This window comes from Canis aureus, chromosome 1 (genome assembly GCF_053574225.1).
Source record: "Canis aureus isolate CA01 chromosome 1, VMU_Caureus_v.1.0, whole genome shotgun sequence".
NCBI classification, from domain to species: Eukaryota; Metazoa; Chordata; class Mammalia; order Carnivora; family Canidae; genus Canis; species Canis aureus.
Genome location: NC_135611.1, coordinates 102,489,779 through 102,512,818, shown reverse-complemented (window position 1 = coordinate 102,512,818; position 23,040 = coordinate 102,489,779). Strand labels below are relative to the sequence as shown.

Here is a 23,040-nt window from a genome sequence, read left to right as displayed (position 1 = left end):
AGGGATGCCTGGATGGCTTAGCAGTTGGGTGTGATCCTGGAGACCTGGAATCGGGTCCCACATTGGGCTCCCTGCATGGAGCCTGCTTCTCCCTCTGCCTCTCTCTGTGTCTCTCATGAAGAAATAAAATTTAAAAATAAAAAAATAAACCACCTTTTAATATAAAGGTGAACATTGGAAAAATAATAGGGTTACTTTCCACAATATTAAATACAGGACAGGTTGGGGATGGTGTCTAGTATTTGGGTGAGGAGTTTGGAAGGGAGAGGGTGGTAAGAAGTTAAACTAAGCTGGTTCATTCTTTTTCCCCCCCCCCCCCAGATTTCTGAAAAAACAGGGTCTGTTGCTAAGGAAAACCAGAGTAAATCCGTTTAGGTAGGTCTTAGTTAGGCACCAGCTTCTGGAGAGTTTGCAGAGTCAAACTGGAAAATTCTGCAGTAAATATGTCTACAGACCAGGCATTTTCAGAGGGTCAGGGTCATGAGAAATCCCCAGGCAGCCCTAGGTCAGAGCAAGACTGCAACTCTGAGATGTGGCATGTGAGCTTCAGAGCGTTCACCAGCTCGGAGAAGTCAGACCCCGTGGAGGAACTGAGGAGGCTCTGTGAGCTCTGCTACCTGTGGCTGAGGCCAGATATCCACACCAAGGAGCAGATTCTGGACACACTAGTGATGGAGCAGTTTATGATCTCCATGCCACAGGAGCTTCAGGCCCTAGTCAAGGAAAGTGGTGTGCGGAGCTGCAAAGACCTGCAGGACCTGCTGAGAAGCAATCAGACCCCCAAGAAATGGGTGAGCAGGCCCTTCCTGATGGGAACAGAGCTGGTATGGGGGCTGCACAGTGCCCTTGGACGGGAAAGTTCATGAGGGGGTTGTTCTGGGTCAGTGGTTTTCATGTGGGAGATGGTTTGCCCTGCAGGAGACGCTTGGCAATGTCTAGAGACATTTCTGGCTGTCACAACGGGGAGGAGAGGGGAGGTTCTTGACATCTGGGAGGTTTCACGAGTCTAGGCACTTTACCATCATTCATCTTGCCCTACCTTTTGTGGGGACAGTTGTGTAAGGGACAGTCCAGAGATTCCAGGAGAAAGGAGCCTAAAACCACTCCATAACATTACATTTATAATTCTTGATATCACCAGAGACCCTCTTAAAAGTCCTATTTGAGTAAAGTAGCTACAGGTTACAGAGAGGTATGATGAACATGTTGCCATGGTAATGAGAGTCCTGGGATGATGCTGAGGAAAGGAATAGGATTGTAGGCTTTCAACTCAATCCGGGTCTCAAATCAACTGGTGATACTGGAATGGACCATCCCTTGCTTGGACGCCTTCCTGGGCATCATAATGTTTAGTAACATCCTCGATGTCAATGGTAACCTTCCTGAGTTGTGAAAGTCAATAACAAAACAAAAGGAAATCTCTGGTTGCCAAATGTCCCTCCAATAGGGTCCAAATAGCTTGCAGGTAAGAATAACCAAGTAAGACCTTACGTGGGGGCATTTTCTTCCATCATGGCAGCTGGAGTGTGGCTGTGTGCTTTGTAGAAAAAGCAAAGGTCTGAAGGATCTAGGAAGGGATGGGACCTGGTTAGCACTGGTCATGGAGATTTAGGAGATGGGTAAGATAAAGAAGTAATTTTGTAAGGGGACAGGAGGGAACTAGTTCCAAAGTCAATCCTCCTTTCCCTGAGCACTCTTGGTAGGTGATGAAATTCTCTGGGGTTAAGTGGAGAATGGGAGTTATAAGCTTCAACAACACTGCGGAAAAATAGCTACAGGAACTATAAAATGTTATTCTGGAATGATAAAGGAATTCTTAAGATCAGCTGAGTGAGATGTAAGTCAAACATCTGAATTCTCACATGAGCAGGGTTTTGGATTTTTCACCACACCATACCTCACATGCCTAGGTCAGGGGTGGTTAGGATGACAGTTTGAGGGCTGAGTATTAGTTGGGGTGGTGGGAAAAATGGGGAGGTATTGAGGCTGATTAGATAATGTGGGTAGGCCAATAGATGTCCAACACAAAGGGGTGGGGAAAGTACGTCTTCACCGCCTAGGGTGCATTTGACAATGTTTGGAGACATTATTGGTTGTCACAACTTGGGAGGTTGCCATTTTACACAAGTAATTCCAACAAAATGTAAGTGTTTAGTAGGTTCATACAGGGAATGTCAGAGCTTCATTCTGGTTTCAGTGAGGCTGATCTTGTTTAATTTTTTAAGATCTTGGGATCCCTGGGTGGCGCAGCGGTTTGGTGCCTGCCTTTGGCCCAGGGCGCGATCCTGGAGACCCGGGATTGAATCCCACGTCGGGCTCCCGGTGCATGGAGCCTGCTTCTCCCTCTGCCTGTGTCTCTGCCTCTCTCTCTCTCACTGTGTGCCTATCATAAATAAATAAAAATTAAAAAAAAATTTTTTTAAGATCTTGTTTATTTTAGAGAAGAGAGGGAGCATGTGCAAGTGAGTGAGTGGGGGAGGGGCAGAGGAGAGAATCTCAAGCAGACTCCTCACTAAGCAAGAGCCCAGTGGATGCCTAAATCCCACAAACCTGAGATCATGACCTGAGCCAAAGTTAAGAGTTGGTCGCTTAACTGATTAAGCCACCCAAGCACCCCTTATCTTGTTTGGTTCTTGCCCTCACAGACCATAGTCACCTTACAAGGACAGGAATTTCTTGTGCAAAATTCAGATGCTCAGATGGCTGAAGCTGAGGCCAGTGACAGTGACACAGACCTTGTGACAGATTTGTCCAAGAAGCCCCAATCCTCTGTAAGTGAGATACATCCAGAGGACAGCCAGAAAGTCAGAGAGCTGCAGACTCTGCCTGGAATCAGTGAACTTTCAAGACAGCAGGTGAGTGATTTTTGATTGTCAGAAAGGAGGTATGGTTGGAGGATGGAATTGACATCTAGTGGGTAGAAACCAGGGAAGCTGATAATCATCCCACAATACACAGGACAGCCCCACAACAAGGAATCCATCATCCAACCAAAATATCAGTAGTAATGGGTAGGGACACCTGGACCTTGAGCCACCTTGCTTGCAGAGTTGGGCAGGGGAAGCTGGATAACTTGAGGAGGTACACTTAGATAATTAAGTATAAACACTGCCATGTGTGGATGTTATTTAAAGGTGAGGTGGGTACTGACTGACAGGGAGTCACGAGTGGCCCAAGGGAAGTCTGGGCACATATGCAGCACAGCATTATTGAGAAAATTAATGTCCTAGATTTAGGAGATGGGTAAGATAAAGAAGAGACAAGAGCTTTCCACATCCCAAATTAGACACGTTGGTAACTACACTTGGCTGTCTGTCCATTATCAGGGACAGAACGTTCTCCTGCCCGAGACCATTCCTGGAAAAGGTGTACTGGAGGGTCTGAGACCCAAGGAGAACTTGGAGAAGAATCTGGAAGATCTGGAAGAGACAATACTGAAATCCCAAGAGCCTCAGCTTCTGAAGGGTCATGGTGAGCATGGGAACTGGGGATTCAGAGGAGCTAGTGACTCTTTGTATGCTGGGTCAGGGGAGGGGGTTGGGAATCAAGCATTGACATCTCTTAGGGGGAGGGGGCTCTGAAAGACCAAGCCTTCTCCATCACTGACTTTCCACAGTGTCCTATATACGATCCTATCCCAGGTTTGTTGGATGATGGGAAGTTCTCAGCCCACAGCAGTGTTTGGTTCAGTGGTATCATTGAAAATACTCTTAAAAAAACAAAAAAAAAGAAAAGAAAAGAAAATACTCTTCATTAAGTGTTGTGTGTTAACCCTTCCTTCAACAGATTCCATGAGGGCAGAGGATGAGAAGAATCTCCAGGAAGGAATCTGTGTTACAAATATGGATGCTGACATACCTTCCACCCACATTTCAGAGAGAGTAATTTCTACTCAGAGTAGGAAAAGAAGAGATTCTCAGAAAAGTCCAAGAAATCCCAAAAGAAGAAAACAGAAGAAAACCTCCGTTCCCCAAAATGTGTCTCAAGAAGGGACCACATATTTGGACAAAGGAGAATCCTCGGGACAACCAGCATCAAACTCAGTTCATCCTGTGGTGGAAAAAGCCACAGAATCAACGCCAACTGCATGCAGCATATGTAAGAAAAGATTTCGTTATAAATCTCAGTTTTACATTCACTGGAGGACACACACAGGAGAGAGGCCTTTTAAATGTGATATCTGTTCTGGGGGTTTCATGCAGCCTTCAGACCTCCGAGTCCACCAGCGAATCCACACAGGTGAGAAGCCATACTCTTGTGACCTCTGCCTCAAGACGTTCACTCATGACTCCACCCTGCGGAGTCACAGGAGAGTCCACACTAAGGAGAGGCCTTACCCATGTGAAGACTGTGGGAAAGCTTTTAGCCACAAAGGAAACCTCAACGTTCACCGACGTACCCACTCCGGAATAAAACCCTATATGTGCCAGGAGTGCAACTGTGCCTTTCGTCAGCTGGGAACTTTTAAACGCCACCAAAAAACACATGCAAAAGTGAATTCCTGATTGATGATTCCGCTATCAGGTCCAAGTCCCTTCTGCCCCAAGAAGGAAGTTAATAATGGTGATTCATCAGACTTTGTAAAAATGACATGTGGACATCTTGAGCACTTATAGGGTTTCTGGAACACAATAAATGATCCCATAAATGTTACTGAGGATCTTGGAATGATAACATCTTCCCTAGTGACTTTCATTTTCGGTTTAATTATGTTCCATTGTGTCCTTAGGCTTTTTGGTTTATGTTGCTATTCTTCTAATGAAGACAAGCCTTATTTTTCAATATCTCCTTATAAAACTGTGGCTGCTGATTGTCTTCCTATAATCCATTATTTCCTTGTAAAATAGGATCCAGGGGCACCTAGGTGGCTCAGTCTGTTAGGCATCTGCCTTCAGGCCAGTCATAATCTTGGGGTCCTGGAACTGAGTCCTGCATCAGGCTCCCTGATTAGTGGGGAATCTGCTTCTCCCTCTCCCTCTGCCCCTCCCCCTGCTTGTACTCGCTCTCTTTCAAATAAATTATTTTTTTAAAAGTTCCCAAGTGATACGCATGCTTCCGCTCTTGGGAAATTTTGAAAAACAAGTTTAGCTCACCATTGGTTCCAGGAACCTTCAAAGCTCTAAGTCTGTCACTCCCCACAGGGGACAGTCTATTTACAAAAGTCCTGTTTTTTGTTTGTTCCATTTTTGGTTTTGGTTTTAAAGATTTGTGATGGTGGTTTCCTCAAGGTGAAGAGGCTGAGAGATGTGTTCTCAGGAGAGCATCTACATAGATGTGTGTTATTGTCAATATTCTATTTCTTGGAGATGATAGGGGTTCCTGAATACTTTTTTTTTTTTTACAAAAGTAAAATAAGTATATAATTAAAGAGAAACCGGGGCACCTGGGTGGCTCATCCCAGTAAACACTATTATAACAGCATTATATCCCAGATTATTAATCTGGAGAACCCATTCCTACTGGGGATGGGTCTGTTGAGCTGTCCCTAGTGTGAAAGTCAAAACTGCTGGGTGAGGACCAATGAGACATTTAGAATCTAAGCAGAGGTATGGCCAGATTTGCTGAAAATAATGTCTGACAAGGATGCCTGGGTGGCTCAGCAATTAAACGTCTGCCTTCAGCTCAGGGCCTGATCCCAGGGTTGGGGACTGAGTCCTGCATCGGGCTCCCTGTGAGGAGCCTGCTTCTCTACCTCTCTGTGTGTCTCTCAGGAATAAATAGATAAAATCTTCCAAAAAAAGTGTCTGATGGTCATTTAGTTTCCCATTCTATTGTACATATATGATGTAACATCCATATCTTAAAAAAATTAAGGGGACGCCTGGGTGGCTCAGTGGTTGAGCAACTGCCTTTGGCTCAGGGCATGATCCCCAGGGTCCTGGGATCGAGTTCCACATTGGGCTCCCTGCGAGGAACCTGCTTCTCCCTCTGCCTGTGTCTCTGCCTTTCTGTGTGTCTCTTATGAATAAATAATAAAATCTTTTTTTTAAAATTAAGGCTTCATATCTAAGATTAATTCAGTTACTTGAAGGATGTGTCAGAATCAATCGGATATAAATTATCAGTCACCAATCCTTCGCCCTGCTTCCAAGTAAGAAAAAATTAAATGTTCACAAAGATACCAGGTACTACTTAAAAAAATCCTTTACTCTTAAGACCATAATCATCAAACCTCATGTCAACAAGAAAGGTAGCGATATGTTTTAAAAAGCAATTTTTAAAATTTTAATTCCAGGGGCACGTGGGTAGCTCAGTGGTTGAGCATCTGTCTGCCTTTGACTCAGGTCGTGATTCTGGAGTCCTGGGATTGAGTCCCACATCGGGCTCCCCTCAGGGATCCTGCTTCTCCCTCTGCCTATGTCTCTGCTTCTTTCTGTGTCTCTCATGAATAAATAAAGTATTTGGGAAAAAAATGTCCGAAGAACATAGCTCCCTCAGAAAAGTTGCAATATCTCGGGTAGGAATGGCAGCATGGTGCTTTCATGTCCATAGGATCATAGAAGAACTCATGAGAGAATCCTGGGCACCAAATTAGTCCCAGAACTAACAGGAATATTCCAGAAAGATTTCTCAGTGGCAATCTATGTCCACCAGTGGACGCAATAAGGTTGCCTCCACCCAATGGTGCATTGGCAAGACACAAACTGGGTAGAGGTTTATGACACTGAGTAAGGCAAAATTTTTAAATGTTGGAAGGTTAGCAAAGTGAGATGGTGTGATGAGAGATTATCTCCTGTCACTGACATTAAAGAAAACAAGATTTCTTCCTCGAGGGGGTCCCAGGTCTGAGAAGAGGATCCCGATTTTTATTCACTCCTTTTTTTTTTTTAAGTTTTTATTTTATTTTTATTTATTTATGATAGTCACACAGAGAGAGAGAGAGGCAGAGACACACACAGGCAGAGGGAGAAGCAGGCCCCATGCACCGGGAGCCGACGTGGGATTTGATCCCAGGTCTCCAGGACCGCGCCCTGGGCCAACGGCAGGCGCTAAACCGCTGCGCCACCCAGGGATCCTTTGTTCACTCCTTATAACAGGCAGCAGCACCAACAGCCACCAAGAGGATGGCTCCGTTGTGACATATTTGTATGGCATGAGCAGAACATAAGGCAGCATCCCTTTGCTGGTCCCGGTTTTCCATAGAGCAAAGTGACTTAAGTCCAAGCTGGTAGCACCTTTACCAAACACGTCTTGGTTATTGTTATTTTGAACGTTTTAAATCGATTTTAGGGTCAATTTGTATATTAATTATGGCAATGCCCAGGAGATGGCAGCAAAGACCGTCTAACAGGTGCTCATTCATTTCTCTACAATATTTAAAATAACCAGGGCTTCAACAAAGAAATGTTTTTCTGATTACCAACAAATGAATATCTCTTTAAAAAAAATTTTTTTCAAAAAAAAATAATTTTTTCTGCTGTTAGTGTGGAGCTAAATATGACCCCTCATCTGGTAGTTCACATAATCCTGAGCTTTTTTCCCTTACTAGAATTGTATACTAGATTTCATCCTGATGATGGAGGGAGGGAGATGGGCTAAATGGGGGATGGGCATTGAGGATGGGCACTTGTGATGAGCCCTGGGTATTAAACATAAGTGATAAATCACTAAATTCTACTTCTAAAACCAATATTACACTATGAGCTATCTAGAATTTTTTTTTTTTTTTTTTTTTTTTTTGCTATCTAGAATTTAAATAAAAATTTTGGGGGAAAATTTCATCATGAAATATTTTGTTATACAAGTTGTTTTTATTAACCCCAACGTATTACAGTGATAAAATTGTGATTACTAATAATGATCTTCTAATTAGATTATAACTTGTTTTACTTATTTATGCGATTTTATGAGACTGAAATTATCGTTATTCTCCATATTTTTAATTGCAACACATTCTAGGATAAACTGCTAAGCTATTTTCTCATCTCTCCTAATGTCAGAAAAAAAAAATTGTAAGACTTTATTTATTTCACAGAATGAGAGAGAGAGCAAACGCAGAGGGAAAGGTAGGCAGAGGGAGAGAGGGAAGCCAGCATTCCGCTGAGCAGGGAGTCCAATGTGGGGCTCCATCCCAGGACCCCAGGATCATGAACCCAGCGGAAGGCAGATGCTCAACAGAGTGAGCCACCAGGCACCACTCAGAAAGAATTTCTTAAAGGTTCAGAGACAACAGATGATAAAGAGGAAAAATGAAAAAAAAAATATTTATCTTGATCATATTCAAGTGTTCAATAAAATAGGTGGAAAAAAAAATGGGTGGAATGCTATAGAGGAAAAGATTCTGAGCTTACTAATTTTGGCCAAAGATAGCAGGGATACAACACTGAGAGGCAGGAATGTTCCCAGACCATCTTCTACCTCCATGTTAATTATTCCACACACACACACACACAAACAAAACCAAACAAAAAAACTAACAGAAAAATGAAATTTTGGTTCAAACGAATGTATATTTTTTTCAAAAAATTTTATTGTAGTAAAACACAACATAAAATTGACCATCTTAACCACGTTTCAGGGTCCAGTTCAGTAGCATTCTAAGTACACTCACATTGTTATGCAACCATCCTCCAGAATTATTCTCATCTTGCAAACCAGAAATTCTGTATCCGTTAGACAACAGCTTTACAGTTTGGCTCACATCACTGAGCAGAACATCCTCAGCGTTCATCTGTGTTGGGCCATGAGGCTGAAAAATATTACATTGTATAGATAACCCACATTTTTTTTTTAATTCCTTTGTCCACAGATGGTCACGTGGGTTGTTTCTACTTTCCCGCCGCTAGGAATAACACTTGTTATAAATATGGTGGTACTGACAGCCCAGCTTAGAGGTTTAGGGCGGCCTTCAGCCCAGGGCATGATCCTGGAGTCCCGGGATCGAGTCCCACGTCCGGCTCCCTGCATGGAGCCTGCTTCTCCCTCTGCCTGTGTCTCTGCCTCTCATTCTCTCTGTGTGTCTCTATGAATAAATAAATAAAATCTTTAAATAAATAAATAAATAAATAAATAAATAAATAAATAAATAAAATCTTAAAGATAAAATACAAATGAAAAATCCATTATAAAAAAATAAAATAAAAATAAATATGGGGCCCTTTCACGAAGATGGCGCCGAAGGCGAAGAAGGAAGCCCCTGCTCCTCCCAAAGCCGAAGCCAAAGCAAATGGGCTTTGAAAGCTAAGAAAGCGGTGCTGAAAGGCGTGCACAGTCACAAAAAAAAAAAAGAAGATCGCACGTCACCTACATTCCGACGACCCAAGACCCTGCTTCTCCGAAGGCAGCCCAAATATCCTTGAAAGAGCGCCCCCAGGAGAAACAAGCTTGATCACTATGCCATCATCAAGTTCCCCTTAACTACTGAGTCAGCCGTGAAGAAAATAGAAGACAACAACACACTTGTGTTCATTGTGGATGTCAAGGTCAATAAGCACCAGATCAAACAGGCTGTGAAGCTCTATGACATTGATGTGGCCAAGGTCAACACCTTGATCAGGCCTGATGGAGAGAAGAAAGCATATGTTCGACTGGCTCCTGACTATGATGCTTTGGATGTTGCCAACAAAATTGGGATCATCTAAACTGAGTCCAGCCGGCTATAAATCTAAGTATAAATTTTTTCACCATAAAAATAAATAAATAAATAAATAGGTACAAATATCTGTTTGAGTCCCTGCTTTCAATTCTTTTTTTTTTTTAAAGATTTTATTTATTTATTCATGAGAGACAGAGAGAGAGAGAGAGGCAGAGACAGGGGCAGAGGGAGAAACAGGCTCCATGCTGGGAGCCTGACATGGGACTCAATCTGGTGTCTCCAGGATCATGCCCTGGGCTAAAGGCAGCACTAAACCACTGAGCCACCCGGGCTGCCCCCGGCTTTCAATTCTTTAAGGTACATACCTGAAGCAAAATTACTGGATTGTATGTAATCTTTTCCATATCGTTCAATGTTATGTTCCTTGCGCACTGACAGGGCACCAGGGTTCTAAATTTAACCTTTTGGTCAATACCTGTTATTTTCTGTTTTGTTTGGGTTCTTAAAATTTTTTTCTAGTGATGGTGTGAGGTGGTATCTTGTTGTGGTGATGGATTACACTTCCCTAATGATTCGTGACACTGAACATCTTTTCATGTGCTTACTAGCTATTTTTATCTTCTTTGGAGAAAAGTCTGTTGAGGTCCTTTGTCCAGGGTATTCTTTTTTTTTAAGATTTAAAAAAAATTATTTATTCATGAGAATAAATACAGAGACATAGGCAGAGGAAGAAGGAGAAGCAGAGGGAACAGATGCGGGACTGGATCCCAGGACACCAAGATCACGACCCAAGCCAAAGGCAGACTCTCAGCCACTGAGCCACCCAGGTGCCCTTCCTTGCCCAGTTTGTAATTTGGTTATCAGGTCTTTTGTCATTTAGTGTTGAAATTTTTATATATTCTGGATATCAAGCCCCTTATCAAATATATGATTTGCAAATATTTTGTCCCATCCCATAGCTTGCCTTTTCATGCTGTTAATGGTGTCTTTTTGATACAAAAAAAAAAAAAAAAGGTGACTTTTAAAAAATATATTTGGGGGGCCAGGTGCCTGGGTGGCTCCATTGGTTAAGCATCTGACTCTTGATTTCAGCTCAGGTCATGACCTCAGGGTTGTGGGATCCAGCCCCACATAAGGCTCCTTGCTCAGCGAGAAGTATGCTTGTCCCTCTCCCCCTACCCCTCCTCTGCTTGTGCTCTCATTCTCTCTCAAATAAATAACCAAAATCTATTTATTTATTTATTTATTTATTTATTTATTTATTTATTTATTTATTGCAGGGGACTGGGTGGCTAAGTTGGTGAAGCATCGAACTCTTGATTTGGGCTAGGTAATGATCTTGAGGTTGTGAGATCAGCTGCACGCAGAGCATGCATAAGATTCTCTCTCCCTCTTCCTCCCCCCAACCTCTAATATCTACATGTGTGTGTATGTGTGTGTATGTGTGTGTGTATTTACAATTTTATTTAGGTATAATTGAGTTATGAAAACAGGGCTACGGTGGGGAGGGAATAGCAGGGGTAATGGGCAGGGAGATTTGAGCTTCTTCTGCGTTTTTAAAGCTGCTGCCTTTGGAAACAGCAAAGATATTTTTCTTTTGTTTAAAAGCTTTAAAAAAAAAAAAAAAGCTTTTGATGACTAACTAGTGAAAAAAATACACAAACATGTATGTAAATGTGAGTGTGATCAAGATCACCTCAGGAAACTGGGGTGGGAAACAGGGAAGGGAAGCTGACCAGAGGGAGAGATCACTGTGACCTCTGGCCTCAGAGAATCAGAAACTCCAGCCAGCAGCCCCGTCAGCAGCAAACACAAACGGAGCAAAACAAAAACAGCCTCAGCATTCACAGGTGCGAACTGCCTAACTGCAGCCCGAGGTAATTCTCTTTGCTATTTCAAAGTTTTAATCCCGGGATGAGTTCAAATTTATTTATTCCCAACGCTCTCTTGCCTGTGGCCCAAGAGGTTTTCCCTTTGGCATCTCAACACTGCTCTCCTATCCCTAAAAAGATTTTAAAAAAAGAAGAAGAAGCTGTTTTCCTGCCAGCCTCTGGATGCGTTGAATGAGCCATCGTAATTACACAGCTGCCCCAAAGGTGAAGAACTCAGCTTCCTCTACTTTCAGGGTCCCCATGAGGGTTGTTAAGGCGATTTTAATGAGTCCCAGGGCGTGAGGCTCACTTTCTGCCAGTTGTGGTGCTAAATTGGCATCAGAAAGTACATTCTGAAGGTCTGGAAAACATTGTCAATTGCTAGCCTCCAGGGTGGCCTGTTTTCTTTCAAATGCTTATTTAAAAAACAATGATCATTGTTAGCTTCTGATTATGAAAATAATAAATATATGTTTATTGAAATATTTGAAAAAAGGAGTAATGAAGAATAAGCCACCCATAATCCCACCATGTAGAAGCAAACTTTTTTTTTTTTTTTTTTAATTTTATTTATTTATGATAGAGAGAGAGAGGCAGAGACATAGGCAGGCTCCATGCACCGGGAGCCCGATGTGGGATTCGATCCCGGGTCTCCAGGATCGCGCCCTGGGCCAAAGGCAGGCGCCAAACCGCTGCGCCACCCAGGGATCCCTTTTTTTTTTTTTTAAGATTTTATTTATTTATTCATGATAGAGAGAGAGAAACAGAGACAAAGGCAGAGGGAGAAGCAGGCTCCATGCTGGGAGCCCGACACGGGACTCGATCCCAGGACTCCAGGATTGTGCCCTGGGCCAAAGGCAGGCACTAAACCGCTGAGCCACCCAGGGATCCCTTAGACAAGCGGTTTTAATATTTAGAGTGTCCTCCCGATATTTTTTTCCTATGTGTTTGTGTGTATGTATAACGGGCGTGTTTATAGATACATACATACATCATACATAAATATATGTGTGCACATGTCTGCATGGAGATATATAGATATAAATGCACGATGCAAATATGAGCAGGTGTCCCGATGGCTCATCTGTAGCAGATGGTAGAGGAAAGCAAACTGGCTGCTTTGGGGTTCCTCCCAAAGGAGACACAAGATGAGCAATGGGTATGGGGGGAAGTTAAGTGCTCATTGTTAGGGGTCAGTAGGTCTGCAGGGCGTCCAGGGAGAGGCTTGGGGTCTGAAGGATACCTATGTGTAGGGCATGCACACCAGACTCGGCCCTCATCTCTGGAGGCATTAATGGGCCCAAATAACCAAGAATGTGGTGGGATCGCCTGATACTGGGGTCAGGGACCAGAGCAGAATAAAGGGAGGAGAAGCGGGGACCAGGGAAACTGAGGTGGTGGCCCAAGTCATGACAGATGACCTGCATGGAGACCGCGGCAGAGTTCTGAGGGATATTGAGACCTGACAACTCCTGGAAGCAAGTGACTCCCTGGGGGCATTGGAGATGAACCCAAGGGCTGATCTCCATGTTCCCAGAAGTTGTGAGGAGGACAGGGAACACTTGTTTCTGGGACATGGGCTGCAGTCCCTTCTGTACCGACAGCTCACTGCTATGCACAAACTAGACGCCCACTGTCCTCACCTGATGGGCAAGCGGGCTGCCTTTGCCTTCTGCCCCTGTCCCTCCCTTACTGACAGCCTGATCTTCCTGGACACAGGCCCCGGAGACCCTGCAAGCCTCTGGCAGGCTTCCAGAGCTTTGCCCCCATCTGCCCCTTGGTGCCTTCCCTAGGGTGTGACAGGTTCCCCGTTGGGCCACCTAACTAGCCTTCAACACATACAAGCACCTGCCTACCATGTTCTAGACCCGTGTGGACACTGGGGAGACTGGTAGAAATCAGAGAGTGCCTACCTGTGAAGACCTCACCGTTGGTTGAATGGAAGTGACAGACAGACCAACACATGTGCTTTGGTTTTCAAAGACGGTCATGGCACTCTCTCCCACCTCGTGTGTTCTAAACTAGCCAGTTCCTGGTGGAGAAGTGGATCTGATTTCCCTCTTCTTGTGTCTGGCAGGGAGGTGATTTGCTTGCATCCAACACAACGTGGCAGCTAGGATAATACATCCTCTTCCTAACTTGAACTGAAGGGCTGAGCTGACCTCAGGACAACAGAACAAATGTGAGGAGGTCCCAACCAGCCCATTCCACATGGACATGCCCTAAGACGGCATGGAGAGAGAGGTGGTGGCCAGCCCCAGCTGTTCCAGCCACTGTGTGAAAGACCATGAGCCAGAACCATGAGGGGGGTCCTCCCCATACTCCTGATCCTCAGAAACCACAACAGATATTCAACTATTGTTGTTTTGAGTCACTGAGTTTTGGGGGTGACATGTTACTTGGTAATAGGTAACTGGAGCAACATCAGATCTCCCCACCCCGTACTTTTTTAAAGATTTTATTTATTTATTTATTTATTTATTTATTTATTTATTTATTTATTTATTTATTCATGAGCGACACAAAGAGAGAGGCAGAGACACAAGCAGAAGTGGGCTCCCTGCAGGGAGCCCAATGCGGGACTCAATCCCAGGACTCTGGGATCACAACCTGAGCCAAAGGCAGATGCTCAACCACTGAGCCACCCATGTGCCCCTCCACCCTGCACTTCTGTCTCTGCCCTCTCCCTCCTGCTTCGTTCTCAGATAGTTCCCCTGGGGTCTTCATCCTCACAGTTCAGCTAACATTCTCTTTCAGATCTGGTGTCTGGTTATCACAGGCCTCTCCTCCATCCATCTTCAGATTTACCCTCTGCACTTCCTGTCTGTGAGAAGAACGTGTGAAATTCATGAGGACATATACATTCAAACTTTTAGTGCCTGAAAATTCACATGTTCGGGGCCTAAGAACATTTTTATAAGGATTTTCTTTTTTGGGATTTGGGTGTGTCAAGCAGTTGCTCTGAAACTAGAGTGCAGGTTCGAATCCTATCTCTTCCACCGACTGGTTTGGTGACTTTGGGTCACAAAATATCATAAATAAATATGAATATTAATAAATATTTAAAATGATATCTTAGGGCTTTTTAACATATTTAAGAATCCTGTGTCCTCCTACCTACTGTGGAGGTGCACATGTGTGTTGGTTGTTCAAGGAGAACATTCTGTGAACCACATTCAGTGAAGGTACTCCATTTGATTGAGATCATTGTTCATCTGGAAGAAAGTTTTGTTTTTTTTTTAAGATTTTATTTATTTATTCACAAGAGACACACAGAGAGAGGAAGAGACACATGCAGAGGGAGAAGCAGGCTCCCTATGGGGAGTCTGATGCAGGACTCAATCCCAGGACCCCGGGATCATGACCTGATCTAAAGGCAGATGCTCAATCACTGAGCCACCCAGGTGCCCCTGGAAGAAAGTTTTTAAATTAAGGCCTCAAAAACTCATGGACTGTTTTAAAATTCAGTCATTTCTGTCAGCAGTGAAGCAAACAAATAAGTAAACAAAAATAAATCTTTAGAACATTTTCTACTAGCCTTTGGCTCTTGATTTAGTTCATTTTTGGTTTGCAGAAGCAAGCAATACCATAAGGAATTTTGCCCCTTCTAATTTGCCGAGGGCAATTTTTTCTAAAATGCATCATTTGGACATAGCGTCCTGCAGAAGAGACACCAGAGGCTAATGAAAAAGTGTGGGTTTCCAGGTCTTGCCTGTGCTTTAAATTCTTTCCACTCTTTTCTGCCTCTGAGGCTTTGCACAAGCTGTATCCAAGAGAGTCCTGCCCCAGATCATCACCCATTCAGACCTAAACCCGAGGCACCACATTGGTGAGGTCTTCTAGGACAATCCCAGGCTAAAGCATTATCCCAACACCCTCACTCTCTGCCACATGACCCTATTTTATTTACCTTCTTGCAACAATGACAGCAGCTGAAGTCTTCCTACATTAGAATATAAACTCTTCAGAGCTAAACATGGTGCATTCTCAACACTGGACTACTTGGTGCAAACAGGATACCTTACTTACATGGTTCTGTCTTCAGGTTCACAACAACTCACAGGACAGATAGTCTGACAAGACTGAGAGGCAGCTTAGGGTCATGGTTTAGAGCAGGGCCATCCAAAATGGTAGTCACTAACATATGAAGTTATTTAAATTAAACGAGTTAAAATGAAAGCAAAGTAAAAGCACATTTTTCTTCTTCCATTGGCCGTCATTTCAGGTGTTAGAGTGTGCAATACATATTCAAATGCTCTGTTTCAAAACCCAGTCCTGCCAATTACCAGTATGTGATTTTGTGTTGAACTTTCACTTTCTGGGTCTTAGTTTACTCATCTTAAAACGGGGCTCATATGGTTTCTATTTTGTAGGGTTGTAGGAGTTACTAGATGCCAAGGCATTTAGAAGGGCATTGTGTTTATAGCCAGTGCTCTCTAAAGTATTAGCTATTCTTGTCATGTCTCCATTTCTACTTCTCCAAAAATCAAGGACCAAAAAGGAGAAATAATTTTTCCAACTTCACAGAGCCAGGAGGTGGAGGAGATGACGTTTGATTCCATAGTCTGGCTCATTCCCATTTCATGTTGTAAGTCCCTTCTGGGCAAATCTCTTAAACTCATTGTCCTCTCACATGTTCAGTGGGGTAAAAGAGACTCCACTAGACCCTCCATCCGGGTCAGCTGTGCAAAAACTGAGCAGAGAACCAGCCAGAGCCCAGGAAGTGGACTGTCATTCCAGGGCCTAATCTTTGGCTTGCGATTCTTTGGAGGTTGGGAGAAGGAAGCCAGACCGCCCTGGTGAGATAACCGTGAATGTGGCCAAGCAGGTCACACCAGCTCAGGCTGCGACCACCTGTGTGGGTGCTGCTCCGTGGGAGTGATGGCCTCTGTGCTGGGGACACGATGTTCATCTCTCCCACTGTGATCAAGCCCTGGGATGGCTCCAGGAACTACATGGAAGGATTGGACTGGTTTTTCATTAATTTCTCTGCAGAGAGCTGGGAGGGGCGGGTGGTCCCGGGGCTGGTTTAATTTTTAAATTGGGTTAGTTTTAATATGAGCTGTTACTGTGCTTGTACTTCTTCTTATAATACAGGAGTATATTTGATTGTTATTTTGAGAAGCCTTTAATGTATTTTTCCATGTTTAAAATGTTTTTTAGTTGGGATAAAATTTACCTAACAAAAAGTCAATTATTCTTTTTAAGATATAATTTATTTATTAGAGAGAGAGAGAACATGAGTGGAGGGAGAGGCAGAAGGAGAAGCAGACTCCCCACTGAGCAAGGAGCCTGACATGGGACTCTATCCCAGGACCCTGAGATCTTGAGCCAAACTGTAAAGTCAATTATTTTAAGTATACAATACAGTGACATTTAGCACATTCACAATGTGCTAAAATTTCATCATCCCAAAGGAGATCCCATTATCATTAAGAACTTATGCCCCACCCCTGGTGATGACCACCATATTTTCTGTCCCTGGATTTACCCATTCCAGATGTTTATATGAATGGAGTCATAGAATGTGTGGTCTCCTATGCTGGCTGCTTTCACTGAGCATGATGTTTTCAAGGTGTATTCATGTTGTATATGTGTTGGTACTCCATTACCTTCATAGTTAAATAACATCCCAGGATTTGGACAGACCATATTTGCTTATCCATTCATCCATTAGTGGACATTTGGGTTGGTTCTACTTTTTGGTGATGGCAAACAATCCTGCTCTGAATATTTGTATGTGCTATGGACCAAGTGTACCCTCCCCAAATTCATGCGTTGAAATCCTAATCCTCAGTGGAATGGCATTAGGAGGTTAGGACTTTGGGAGATGATTAGGTCATGAGGGCAGAGCCCTCATGTATGGAATCAGTGCATTCATAAGAAGAGACAGGAAGGCTCTGCTCCCTGCCAGGTGAGGACATAATAAGGCAGCCATCTGCAAGCAAAAAAGGGGCCCTCCCCAAATTGCTGTCACCTCCATCTCTGACACATAGTTTCTTCTATTATTATTTTTTTAAGATTTTATTTATTTATTCATGAGAGACACACAGAGAGAGGTAGAGACACAGGCAGAGAGAGCCCAAAATGCAGGACTAGATCCTAGGAACCCAGGATCATGACCTGAGCCAAAGGCAGATGCTCAACCACTGAGCCATCCAGGCTTCCCAAGTTTCCCCTATTATTAATATCTTACATTAATTTGGCACATTTGTTACAATTGATGATTGAATAGCAATACTTTACGATTAACTAAACTCTATGGTTACATTAAGGTTCAGTCCTTGTACAGTTCCATGGATTTTGACAAATGTGTCATGTATCCACCACTACAGTATATTACTGAATAGTTTCACTGCCTTAAAACCCCCTCTGTCCCATCTATTTATAATATGCTTTATTTTTATGATGAAAAAAATTTAAAGCTTTGCTTATAACACCTTATGGTTAATGAATATTTGAAGTCTTGGAGAAATGTTCAGTATACATTGTGCATAAAGAATAAAGCACTTTAAATTCTGTACCCATGAAATGATCACTTAAGATATGCATGTATCGGGCAAATGGGTGGCTCAGTTGGGTGTCAGACTCTTGGTTTCAGCCCAAGTTATGATCTTGGGGTCGTGAGATCCAGCCCCCATTGGGCTCTGTGTCCAGCACAGGATCTGCTTGGGATTCTCTCTCTCTTTGCCTCTCCTTCTGCCCCTCCCCTGGTTCACATGCTCTCTCTAAAATAAATAAATTCTTTTAAAAAATGCATGCATGAGATATCACATATCATGTATTAAGTGTATGTATAATCATATGTACATATATTTATTCTTGATATACATATATATAGAGTATCTGCACTGTTCCATGTGCTTTATAGATATATATACCCAACTGATCTTTTCAACAACTGATGAGGTTGAAAATACCATTATCCCCATTTTACAGATGAAGAAGCTGAGGCACGAGGTGGTTGAGTAACTTTTTCAGGGCACAGAACCAGTCAGTGTTAGGGACACATAAATGCACAAGAAAGTGAAAATATTTATCTCCAAGCAGAAATATGACAGGTGTTTTTATTTGCTTTGTTGTTTTCAGAACTTACAATTTGCCCAGGATGCAGTAGACAAACTGGTAGAATCCAATTGTGAATATTTTAGGTTTTGTGGGTCAGATGATCGCTATCACAGCTACTCAGCTCTGCTGTTGGAGCAGAAAGCTCCTGCAGCACTACAAAAACCAATGGGCTGCGTTCCAATAAAATGTTCTTTGTAGACGCTAGAATTCCACTTGCCATGAAATATTCTTTTGTCTTCCCTCCACCAACTGTTTAAAACTATAAGAAAACACTCTTAGCTCATGGGCCCTACAATAACAGGAGATGGGCAGGATTTGGCCTACTGGTCATAGGATAGCAAGTATCATGCTCAGCATTTTATCTATGATGTTTCTTTAAGATAAATAAGCAATGTCGGTGGCAGGAAGAGTGGCTCCTGCATCAGCAGCTCAGCGGCAGGGGCACAGGGCTGGGTGCCTGCCAACCTCCAGGCCAACTAGAGGGCATGCGTGGGCAGTTAGGTTGGCTCTGGGAGTCTGGGAGGACAGCGGGTGACCAGAGTCCTGTTTCTCTTGGAGGGAGAACGTCCATCTCAGATCCTGCCCCGCTATGCGCAGATGCGAGCTGTTTCTGAGGATGCCTCTGCTAATTCTGCTTTTCCTGGGACTGGCGGAAGCCTGTATTCCCCGTGAAGGTGATGTCGGCCCCCACTCTCCATCCCCCCTTCCTTTCTGCTTACAACAGGCAGGACCCCATGGCTGGCTCCAGATAGCCTCCCAAAGCCCAAAGCCCGAGCATACTCCTCCTGCTTGTGTCAGGTGTAGACATGCTCGGCTCTCTCTTCCCAGGTGGAGATGGGGAATGGGTGAGTCCTGTAGCCCTACAGCTTTATCACAGCCCCTGCCTTGAAGACTGACTTCAGTCTGAGCCCTGGCTTTGTCACGGGCTCTTTGTGACTTTGGCAGGGAGACACTGTTTTTTTTTTTTTTGTTTTTTTTTTTTTGAGACACTGTTTGAATAAGCCTGACTGTCCTCATTGGACCAATGGGCATCATAAGAATCTTCAGTCCCTCGGATTTCTATGTATCACCGATGTGGCTATGTTTGCTTAGTGCCTGGGAATTTACTTTATTATGGTCACAGACTTCTTTTTTTAAATATTTTATTTATTTATTCATGATAGACACACAGAGAGAGGCAGAGGCACAGGCAGAGGGAGAAGCAGGCTCCATGCAAGGGGCCCGATGTGGGACTTGATCCTGGGTCTCCAACATCATACCTGGGCCAAAGGCAGATGTTCAACCGCTGAGCCACCCAGGAATCCCCTGGTCACAGACTTCTAGCACTACCCCAGATCTTTATGATGTAAGGACACAACATATTGGAAAGAATCCTTGAGTTTCATCACATAGCTGAATTCCTCTTGCCTCATTTGCTCCACAAATATTCATTGAGTTCCTGGTCTGTTTCCTATGCTCGATGCTGGAAATGCAGTGGATGAAAAAGATAAACATATTCTCATCTTCACAGAATTCTCATGTTACACAAATAAGCACATTCCAGTGTGGCCATTGAGAGAAGGCCTCTCTGGATAAGTGACATTTGAAGGGAGATGGGTAGGAGCTAGCCAGCCAGAGTTAGGGAGATGGTTCAGGTGGGGGGAATGATACATGCAAAGGCCCTGGGGCAGAAAGACACTGGGTCCTTTCATAGATCTGAGAGAAGCCTGTGTGTCTGGAGCATGGTAAGTGGGGACTGTTACAAGTACAGAAACCAACACACAGGAGCTCTTGGGGGTCAGATTAGGATGTGGATATTCAAAGTACCAAAGGAAACTGTCAGAAAGGGAATGTCATATTTAGGTGTGTGTGTGTGCGTGTGTGTGGTTAAATGATCAATCTTGCTCCTAATGAAGACTAGACTGGGCGGGAACCAGGGTTAGGGCTAAAGAGAGAAGTGAAGAAAGACTCCTATAGTTTTATTTTATTTTTTCATTTCATTTCATTTAATATTTTTGTAGCTGGATGATTGAGGCTGCCCTTAACCAAGATGGGAGATTTCTGTAGAGCAACTAATTGATTTTTTAAACTTTATTTTGAAATAATTTTAGACGTAAAGAAAAGTCACAGGGACGCCTGGGTGGCTCAGTGGTTGAGCATCTGCCTTCGACTCGGCGTGATCCCAGAGTCCTGGGATCGAGTCCCACGTCAGGCTCCCTGCATGGAGTCTGCTTCTCCCTCTGCCTGTGTCTCTGCCTGTCTCTCTGTCTCTCATGAATAAATAAAATCTTAAAAAAAAAAAAAACAAAGAAAAGAAAAGTCACAAACTAGAGTTCCCAAATACCCTTCTGCCAACTTCCCTTAATGTTACCATCTTACCCAACCATAGCACAGAGATCAAAGCCAGGACCTTAACACCATTACAAAACTACTACCTAAATTACAGGCCCTATTCCTTTTTTTCCCCCAATATTTTATTTATTCATTCATGAGTGACACAAAGAGAGAGACAGAGACATAGACAGAGGGAGAAGCAGGCTCCCTGTGGGGAGCCTGATGTGGGACTTGATCCCAGGACCCCAGGATCATGACCACTGAGCTACTCAGGTACCCCCAGGCCCTATTCCAATTTCACTGGTTTCCCCACAAATGTCCCTTTTCTATTTGAGGATCCAATCCAGGATCCCACATTGTCCTAAGTCATCACATCTCCGCACTCTTGCCATTAGTCCTTAGAACTCATGGCTGAGTTAGTCAATCTTTCATGACATTGACCCTTTTGAAGAAGAGCCCTGATCAGATATTCTGAAGGATATCTCTTGATCAAAGCTTGTCTGAAGATGTCTCACGATTATGCTGAGGTTAAGTATTTTGGGTAGGAACTCCACAGAAGTGGTGCTATGCCCTTCTCTGCACATGTTGTCAGGGATATTGATGTGTTTCATTATTCAAGATGTTAACTTTGATCATTTGGTTAAGGTGGTGTCTGCCAGGATTCTCCACAGTCCAGTAACTATTTCCTCTTTGTAATTAATGAATGTCCTGGGGGAGATAGTTGGAGATTATGCAAATGTCCTATTTCTCCTCAAACATTTGCCCTCCAATTACAGCATCCACCACCAGTGGATCTTGCCTGCAAATATGATCACTGTCATATTTCCTCCATGGTGGTTTTCTATTTCCCTTATTCCTTTTACACATATTAATTGGAATTCTACAAGGAAGAGCTGACCTGTGTGCTCTACTTATTTATTCAAGTACTTATTTATGTCAATATGAAGGCATGGATATTTATTTTATTAACAAGAAATAACAGATTACTTTTTGATGGTGGATGGGTGATGACCACGAATTCTCTTTGGGACATGCTATGTTTGAAGAGCCTGTAAGAAGTTCAGGACATCCACAGGTTGCACATTCCATGCTAGCAGGGCTTGAGATGTCTTGTTAGCTCTGTACCAGCATCTGTCTTCCCAACCAGTCTTGCAAATGCCTACAGAGCAGAGGCTCTGATTCATCTGCATCCCCAGCACCAACCATAAGACAGTGGCCAGAGTCTGTGCCAAATGAATGTTGGTTGGGTGAATGAAGGATGGACAATGGGTGGACCTGAGTAGATGTACTGACACACACAGTGGGTGGGTTATCTGTCTCCTTGATCATCACAGTGATCTAACGCTGAATTCTCTCCTTACTTCCTGCTCCTGTTGGAACTTGGATGGCTAACACTTTTGCTTCCAGTCGCCATTGAAGAAAAAAGTAAGAACTGTGTAAACCCCCAAGTTTGTATTCCCATAGATAGCTGGTCTCAGATTCCTTCTGATGTCAATACCCCTCAGGGAATGCTGGGAAAAAGTGGGACTGGGGTCTGGCACACAGGTTTTGTCTTGGGGGAAGGGAATAACTGTAAGTAGTGAAGACATAAATGCTCCAAGAAGGAATAAAAAGAAATGAACTGAGATGGAAAATGTTAGCATTAATCCTACTCTCTCCCTTGCTTTTATTTTCCATGTTCATTCACTGATTCCTGGTTCTGTTGCCCTGCCAGTCAAATGTAAGTAAGTCCTATCTCCTTCCCCCTACCTATCCCTACCTAACTAGGGAGCCCTTCAACCCAGAGAAGGGATGTGAGGAAGAGGCAAGAATGCTGACTACCATGTTCAACAAGGGTACATTCTAAGAGATGGTCTCAGTGCCAACTCAGGCTTCAAACCCAGAATCTGCAGATCCCAGGGGGCAAATAGATGGACTTTAGGGAGGTCAACAAGCTTTTGCAATCTTGTGGAAAACTAAGTGTGCAAGAGCGAGAAAAAGGACTGAGAACTGGTGTGGTTTTCTGGGAATATGGACTTTATAACTGGTGATCAGATTTTCAGTAGAACCCCTGAACTTCTGCTCTACAAAGTATAATTGAATTGGATTGGATTGAATGTCTTCATTTGGTGGATTTTAGATGAGAAAAATACAGTGCAGAGTGGATAGGCTTCCCTCTTTTCCAAGTATCAACCTTCCTGGTCTCCAGTTGAGGAGTGGAGATGACAGTTGGTTGTTATGGAGACAGACCCTCCTTCTGGAAACCTCCAAAAA

The 23,040-nt window shown here is 43.5% G+C and overlaps 1 protein-coding gene across 1 annotated transcript; it reads left to right on the top strand.

The window, feature by feature from the left end:
• Window positions 1-368: 368 nt before the first annotated feature.
• On the top strand, window positions 369-4,694 carry LOC144298147 (zinc finger and SCAN domain-containing protein 5B-like). Its single transcript, XM_077873058.1, has 4 exons — window positions 369-791; window positions 2,646-2,855; window positions 3,327-3,471; window positions 3,787-4,694. Exons 1-4 carry the CDS (start codon window positions 444-446, stop codon window positions 4,503-4,505), a joined length of 1,422 nt encoding a protein of 473 aa, XP_077729184.1. The 5' UTR covers window positions 369-443; the 3' UTR covers window positions 4,506-4,694.
• Window positions 4,695-23,040: the final 18,346 nt, after the last annotated feature.

What these genes read in the sequence shown, in the direction of transcription:
- LOC144298147 (XM_077873058.1), top strand. Translation starts at nt 444, where the DNA reads ATGTCTACAGACCAGGCATTTTCAGAGGGTCAGGGTCATGAGAAATCC. An exon ending in ATCAGACCCCCAAGAAATGG is followed by an intron (nt 792 to 2,645) that starts GTGAGCAGGCCC and finishes TTGCCCTCACAG; the next exon opens with ACCATAGTCACCTTACAAGG. An exon ending in TCAGCTTCTGAAGGGTCATG is followed by an intron (nt 3,472 to 3,786) that starts GTGAGCATGGGA and finishes TTCCTTCAACAG; the next exon opens with ATTCCATGAGGGCAGAGGAT.